The sequence below is a fragment of the Benincasa hispida genome, chromosome 10, assembly GCF_027475165.1.
Source record: "Benincasa hispida cultivar pf3 chromosome 10, pf3_genome.v1.1, whole genome shotgun sequence".
Taxonomy (NCBI): domain Eukaryota; kingdom Viridiplantae; phylum Streptophyta; class Magnoliopsida; order Cucurbitales; family Cucurbitaceae; genus Benincasa; species Benincasa hispida.
Window position 1 is genome coordinate 63,161,081 of NC_143487.1, and position 8,708 is coordinate 63,169,788.

Here is an 8,708-nt window from a genome sequence, read left to right on the forward strand (position 1 = left end):
GTCGATAACATGTTATTATGGCTAGCACGTTATTAGTGATACTATGATATCATACTATCAATGAAAACTTTTATGCACAATCAAACAATCTCAATGAGTCATTTCATCTCAAATGCTACATTTACATAATACATAAATACTATTAGTGATATCCTTTACATTGATAACAATAAAAAGATATCACTGACAATAGCTATCAATAATATCCTTTATGATTATCAATATAGAAGGATGTCATTCTACACCTATATGCATCAATAACGACATACAAACACATTGCATATATCAACAAATTAATCAAAAGGCCTCGATTTATTTACAAACAAGTATAACATGATATCAAATTCAAACAACATCAAAACATTACCATTGATAGAAATATATCAGCAATAGCCACTATTTGGCTACCATTGATAAAAACTTATTAGTGATAGCAACCGATAATACATTTCTCAAATTAAAAACTATAACTAATAGCAGCATCACTAATAACAGTACCAATGATACCAACTGATATCACATTTCTCGAATTGAAAACTCAAAAAATTATGAAAAAAATTTGCCTTGTTTTTGTTTATATTCTTTTTGTGCAATGAATTCGTTGATTGCGAATCGTGGGATAGAGAGATAGATGATGAATTCATTTCTTACCTATGTCACAAGATTTTTGTTAATATTGATCCAATTCAAGAAAATTATGTTTCGTAATTTCATGATCCAATTTTTTCAATCTCGACTTGGTGATAAAAAAATGCATCCACATTTTTTTTATCTCTCAGAAATTTCATAAAATGGAGTTTCTAGAGATCCCCAATGACCAATCCAGTCCCAACAAGCATTAGCTCTCCCTGAAAAGGTGGTGATCCAGCCGCATCTTCTAGTACGGCTACCTTGTTACGACTTCACTCCAGTCACTAGCCCTGCCTTCGGCATCCCCCTCCTTGCGGTTAAGGTAACGACTTCGAGTATGGCCAGCTCCCATAGTGTGACGGGCGGTGTGTACAAGGCCCGGGAGCGAATTCACCACCGTATGGCTAACCAACGATTACTAGCGATTCCGGCTTCATGCAGGCGAGTTGCAGCCTACAATCCGAACTGAGGACGAATTTTTGGAGTTAGCTCACCCTCGCGGGATCACGACTCTTTGTCCCGGCCATTGTAGCACGTGTTCCTCCTTTTCTTCCGAAAAAATGGAAGGAGAAGTATCTTCTTCGGTGGATCCTAGAATCTTTTTTTTTCTAGTAAATCATGAATTTGTCTCGGATAGTATTCAAAATCTTATCGAAAGCTTACGGCAGCACCTATAAATTGCTACAATAATAGCAGTTATCAGTGATATTCATCGAGAGCAACATCACTGATAGTAACTAATAACATCTATTATTCATAACAACTGATAACACATTTCTTAAGTTGAAAGTTATCATTGATAGCAGTATCACTGTAGCTATAACAACTAATAGCACATTTCTCAAATTGAAAGTTATCACTGATAGCAGTTATTGATGATATTCACTGATAACAACTGATAGCACACTTTTCAAATCGAAAAGTTATCATTGTTAGCAGCTATCGTTGATAACCACTAATAACACACTTCTGAAATGGAAAGTAATCACTAATAGCAGCTATTAGTGGCTTTCAATGTGAGAAAACCGGGAAGCAGTATGCAAAATGGTGGTTGGACGTGGGTTTTTTGATCTTTTACCATTTTTTGTTCTATATATACAATTATTTTATCCTTATACTACATATTTCTATTATTTTGGACTTGAATTCCATTTATGAAATTAGTCTATAGTTTTAAGTTTTTACCTTTTTGTTTCTAGACCATTATCGGATCAATAAATCAATACAAGAGAGGAGTTCTTTAGAAAGGACCAATAATACCCCTTTACTGAGAAAATAGGTTCATAATTATCAAATCTGAACATCATTCACACAAAAATTTACATACGATGTTCTTAGCTAAGTTTTTTTTACTACGTCCTTTCCATTATCTGTGTTGGGTTTTTTTAGGTGTTACCAGTCTTATGTATAGGGTTCATAATTTTAAGACTTTGGCTTTTTGTTTCTAGAACAATATTAGACTAATAAACAAGAAAAATTAATACGAGAAGGAAGCTCTTTAAAAATGACGAATTAGTACCCTTTAAATATGAAGAAAATTAGCCAATGCTACATCTTCGAAAAATTAAAAGAAAAAAGAAAAAGAAAAAGAAAAAGAAAAAGAAAAAAATGGGGTGTGCAAAAAAGTTTTAAAATATTTATGTTTGAACATCATCCACACAAAAAATTGGTAAAAGACATAAATCAAGAAGCTCAACAGCACAAGACTGGAATGAGTTAAGCCCAACATAACAAGTCACTGAGCCCAACACCACAAGTCTTGTTCCACATTTAGAAGCCCAATATTCTCCAACCAAATGCGATCAACTCTAATCTGCCAACACACCCATGGCAGCAAATCAAGGCAATTTTCCATTCTTTGGAGCGTTCTCGATAGCTTGCACTCCATACTTTTAGCAGCAATTTATTGTAAATATTCTTTTGATTTCGATCTCTACATGTAGTGTATAAAAGAGAATGTAAGGGCCCTAAGAAAATTTAATAGCAGAAAGTGTTCTTTTCTTATTTCGACTGTTTTGGCTCCAAGGTTCTTTCATTCAAGAAAATAGCTGCAATTACATGGCTCAAAACAAATCTGCATTGCACTTATGTTCGGGCGTTTCATCAGTGCTCCAGTCTAATCTCAATCGAGTTGAGCACAACAAGCTCCCATCTACTCGGATGCAAAGGAACAAATAGACAGGGCAGTTGGCAATACAGAGGATGTGCTAATTGTTGGCTTTTCGCCCCTCGAAACAACTACTTCAATGCAATTTGAATGACTCAAATAAGTAGGGTTGACAAAAATCCCCTTCGGGTTGAGTCCCTGCCTCGACCAGGATGGGGAATCCCTGGTTTGACCGAGGATGGGGCCAAACTGGGGATTATAATTGGGTCTCTGATCGGGGATGGGAAAGGTATCCCTACTCCGTCCCCGTCCCTAGTTATTTTTTTTAATTTTTAATATATATATAATATGGAGATGAGTTCCTACGGCTACCTGTTTCCTTAACGGGGATGGGAGAAGTACGGAGACGGGGATGGGGAGTCGCTCTGCCCCGACGCTATTGCTAGCCCTACAAATTAGAGCTTAAATAGAGAGATATATACAAAACAAATTTAACGGAAAAATGTCCATGGTAATGATGCAACGACTGATTGATCAAAGTGAACCTAATTAGAATGTGACATGTGGAACAATGGAGGAGTGACATAGGTGCTGCTTGGGATGCACTTCTTATCTTTATGCAACGACAACTCAAGCAACTGTTCAATAAAAAATTGAAAAATTGTTATATGTGGGCCTTAGGCCAAGCGAGTCATAGATCGAGACTCATGAAGAATCTCCGATTTATCCCATGTGATGAGGCTGAGGAGTGTAATAATATTGAATTATTATTACTATAATAATATTTCCATCAAACTAGAGAGATGGTGATTAATTTTTTTGATACAATGAATAATATTTAATGCAAAACATTGAATTAGGTGGTTTTATAGTTATGATAAATAGGGTGGGTGTCCAATTGTATAGAGTTGTGTTAATTGTTGTTTGTTGGGTGGCCCCATTGTTCCCAACCAAAGCCAATACAAATGGTACAAAATTTTCCTTTTGATGCAATTAATATAGCCCCTTACTTCATTTCATTTATTAATTAGTGCTCTCCCCCTCATCTCCCATTTATTTAAAGTGCCTTTCCATTTTCTCTTTATTTTAACTTAATCTTCTTCTTCTTTTAATATCTATATACATTCGTTTTTAAATTGCATTTCCGTAACTGTTCTTTTTTTGCGATTATTAAATTAAAACATTCATAAGTTATTCTTTTCACTTTCAAGTTTCAAATATATTATGTTTTACAAGTCATTTGATCATATATAATTCTCGAAAATAATTTTGAAATACATTTTATAAGAAGTGTGTCAAACAGTTAAGTATTATTCATAGTTGATCGATGGATTTTATTTATTTATTTTATTATTGAAACATAATACAATTTTTTTTTAAAGAAATGACCAACTTTAATGTTTTTATATTAAAGTGCTTTTGATGTCTCAATCAAAATTTCAAAACTTTAGAAAGCACAAGTATAAATGTTACTACCCTTAAAATGTAATTAGCTACATGGAATTGGAATTAAAAAAAAGAAAAGAAAAGAAAGGAAAAGAAGAACTCACTTATACTTTTAATTCTTTTTCAAATAGATGCACATTTTCCAACATTTTGATTTGATGATAGAAATTGCAAGAAATGGGTCAAAACCAAACACCATCTTAGAACTCATTATAATTTAATAAGTGGGATGAAACATTACACATGTAATTATTTTTTCTATTCTAATCAGATTAGATTAATTATTATAAAAATATAGAAGTCAAGTATAATTTCCATCACATAATATAAAGCATTATCATTAAAATATTATTTTAAAAAACCACTTCTCATGAACCATAAAAATAATTAACCTCAAACTCCTCCAACATTGATTATAGAAATTGATACACTAGAATGTAGAAATTGATTATAGGTCAAAATTTGTAAGTTTTTTTTTCCCTCTAATTTCTCCACAAAATCTTAAATCTCTCCAATGTTATACATCTAAAATGTTAATTATAATGTAAAATGTTGTTCCTCCCAATAAAATTTTCCTGCTTCCCCTGATCAATTTAACAATCTAATTTTATTCATATAATAAAATCATTAAAAATTAGAAAAATATTATAATTTGGGAATAGGAATGAAGAAAATAATCATACTAGAAAACTAATCATATTTTCTTTCTCCTTTTGTTTTTCATTCAATAAAAAATATACGTATTATAAATTGAAATTCGTATACGATCTTTTAAGTTTTCAAAATATTTAATCGATTCTTAATCTTTTAATTCGGTCTAACTTTCTTTAACTCTCAAATTTTTTGTCCGTGTGTGGATAGGACTCAAAAAACTTCCAAAATCTTTAAGAAAATTTTATATTTAATAAATCTTAAGTAATTTCATAAATTAAACAAAAAAAAAAAAGTTAAAAGTTAAAAGGCTAAATTTTGTGATTTTAAAAGTTGGAGGATTAATTAAACGAAATCTCAAAATCGAGACATTGAATTTATAGTTAAAAAAAGAGAGTGACAGAGAGGCGAAGTAAGAAAAGAGAATGATGAAGGAAAAATTAAACAAAAATATATACAATTTCATTAAACTTTAATTAAACTCTTAAATCATTTCGCCTAATTCGTATAATCATTTCCATTACAACCGTAAATTCCGTACCGGAGCTTCGTGATCCAGCGGCGCTATGCCGACAACCGCAGGCGGCGGGGGGGAACCGGAGGCGGTGGCGACGCCGGCGATTTTCTGACAAGTGTGAACTAAACACTGGCGGCATTTAGGGCAAGAAGAGTGAGAACTCAACCACTTATCAATACACTTAACATGGAACCCATGGTTGCATTTCGGGAGCAGCCGGAGTTTCTCGCCGGCGGCGAAATCCGACAGGCAAATGACGCACTCGGAGTCAAGCCCGGGGAGGTTGAGGTTGGGCGAGAATTGAACCACCGTGAAGCTCTTGATGGCCTTCTTGTGGACTCCAGTGGAGGCGGGGGCAGTGGAGGAGGAGCGGCGGCCGTCGTCGGAGATGACAAAACGGGAGCATTTCAAAGCGCATCTGATGATGGAGTTGAGGCCTAAGGAGCAAATTAAGGCGCAGAGGAGGACCGAGAGAACCATGACGACATTGGTGTCGAAGGTGGTATCTCCGCTGCTGCTGCCGGAGTAGAATTCAGATTGGTCGTGGAGGGTGGAGGGAGCGGCGGCGGTGAAGGAGAGCTTGTGGAGGGAGGGGTGAAGAAGGAGTTTTCTTGAATAATGAAACTCTTCATAATGAGAAGTGGAAATGGAAGCAGCTGACATTTTTTTTTTTTTTTTGGAGATTTTAAATGTTTGTTGGAATTTTGAGAAGGTGAAGAAGTGAAGGTGATGGGTGGAGAAGGAGAGATATTTATAGAGTGGTAAAGAGGTTTAAAGAGATTATGGAATTTGCTTTATGGCTCTTGTGTTGATCAATTGGTTGAGACCAAAACCCTTATTTACATATCTATCTATACATTGATTTATTCGTAAATTAAAACATTTCATATTGATTATAAAGAAGGATCAATATCTTTTATATATATATATATATTTTTGTAAATACTTATAAAACATATAAAGTTATATGCTTATCACAATATCTATAACTTAGATTGAAAGTAAAAAACAATAATTTAGTTATTAATTTAAATAAATTTTATTAAAATTTTTATTCACAATAATATCTAACGATATTGATATTTTATTGATACATTAATCGATATATTTGTAGAATTGAAATATCATTATCAATCTTGATATCAGTATCAAAAATTTAAACTTTGGTATAGGTCTGAGAGGGACTTAAAAATCTATGACCTTATCACCTTGGAATCTCACAATCATTTCATTTTATTTTGGGATTTCTTTTTAAATCAATTTAATGTTCATTTGTGGTTTTGTGCATATCTCTTAAAATGTATTAAAATTTCTTTGACCATGTCTCTCTCTCTATATAATCAGTTTGTTTAACGTTCATTTGTAGTTTTGTACATATCTCTTAAAATGTATTAAAACTTCTTGGACCATGTTTATATATATATATATATATATATATATATGAAAAACAAGAGATACTACTACTTCTTCTCACTAGTCGAACTTAAAGTCATGAACATGCGTCATAACAAGATTAATGTAAGAGAGATGAGAGATATAATGAACACAAAGAGTTGCTAACCTAGTTCGGTATAACCACACTTACGTTTGGGAGGCACTTGTGCTTAAATGAAAAGGTTCCACTAGTAGAGATAAGTGATTACAAATAAATACTTATTAGATAGTTAAGCTATCTTGATACAAATCTAGCTTGCTTCTAATGAACAATTTAGGCTCTCCCTAAACTAGACGTTTCTTATCCAACACAATAGTTAGATTTAGGCTTCTCCTAAATTCGATATCTCTATGCATGAAGCTTCAACAATCATTTTTATTAAACAGTTGAACAATCCTTCAACATAAACTCTTCTACTGTAAGAAGAGTCTAGCTTGAGAGTCGTCTTTCAACTTCAAATGCCTTCAACAAACTATCAAGCAACACAATCACCCCAACAGTCTTGCAGGATATTAATTAGATACACAATGATGCCATACACCTTTTCACCCAAATACAATATGGTGCAAAAAGATTTTCCCTCCAGAACAGAAACATAAAATATATAATCGATCACAAAAGGTAAGAAAATTAAAACGACAATAATAAAAATTAGTCACTGAAACAGAAATAATAATATAAAATTTGAGGGCCCAAGGCCATACAACACGCCAAAAGTGCATATACAAGAAAATACGAATAACCAATCAATAATAGTAACCATGCATGCACGTGCACACACACGTATGTGCACATCTATAACTTTTTTCTCTCTCTTTTCAAGTTCACATATTTTTTAATCTTTAAAATGTAGAAAGATGTATATATGGTGTGTATATGAGGACAACATTATCTCTCTTTTCAATTTCACATATTTTTTTGAGGATGGACTATTTTGTACCCTTGAAGTTTTTTTTTTTTTTTTTTTTTTTTTTTGGCGATGTTGACTAATTTTGTCCTTGAATGAAGTTGAGTTATGACCATCTTTGAGAAATTGTTAGACATAGATAAAGGATCATGAGGTTTTGAAACAAGAAATAGAATTCGACTTTTCACATCCTAAAATGATTGATTAAGCTTGCCTAGTACTCGTTGGAAACTAAGGTTGGTGCACATCAACCTTTCGGTCTACAGAGAAGGATTGTGGATAATGTGTGTGACTGCCTAGTTTGTGGGAGTGTGTAAATTTTCGAGGATTTGCAAAAGGAAGAAAAAATAACGATCAGACTGTAAGAAAATATGAATATCACTAACAAATTCTTGAAGAAAAGAGAAATCACAGTTGAAGTACACCATTTTTGGAGGAAACACCTTGTCTCTCCAATCGACAAATGATTTAAGATTTGTAGTATAAAGTATAATTAGATGGGAATGCATCTCTTATGTTACCCTACATATGTAACGAGCATGGTTTATTTTTTTAAAAAAATTTTTTAGTCATTACAATTGATCTAATAAAATACGATGATATTTGTTGTATTTGTAAAAATATATTTATTTATATATAATGGAAAGTAATTAGATATAACATAGGTATAGAAATAGTACGTATTTGACTTAGAGTCATTAAAATAATAGGTTTACGTGTATTTTGTTTTCATAATTAAACTCTCGCATATGATACAAAGTACAATAAGTAGACGGGTTTATAAATGGAATGGTTAAATGAATTATTTATGAAATTAGCAATGTTGAGGATATTGGAGCATATCTATAGGAAAATAGGTAAATTAATGTTTAAATTTAAATTAAAGAAATGGTGACGTGGAGGGTTTTCGGAAGAGATAGGGTTCGTAGACATCTATGTGGATCCTCCACTCAAAAGGCTTTAAATGGGCTTTCAAATCAAGATGGGCCCACCCACTTCCTGTGGGACCCACACT

At 32.9% G+C, this 8,708-nt stretch overlaps 1 protein-coding gene across 1 annotated transcript; it reads right to left on the bottom strand.

Annotated features, from left to right (window-relative positions):
• Window positions 1-5,274: 5,274 nt before the first annotated feature.
• Window positions 5,275-6,094, bottom strand: LOC120088615 (RING-H2 finger protein ATL78-like). Its single transcript, XM_039046029.2, has one exon. The coding sequence runs from the start codon at window positions 6,012-6,014 to the stop codon at window positions 5,355-5,357; it is 660 nt and encodes a 219-aa protein (XP_038901957.1). The 5' UTR covers window positions 6,015-6,094; the 3' UTR covers window positions 5,275-5,354.
• Window positions 6,095-8,708: the final 2,614 nt, after the last annotated feature.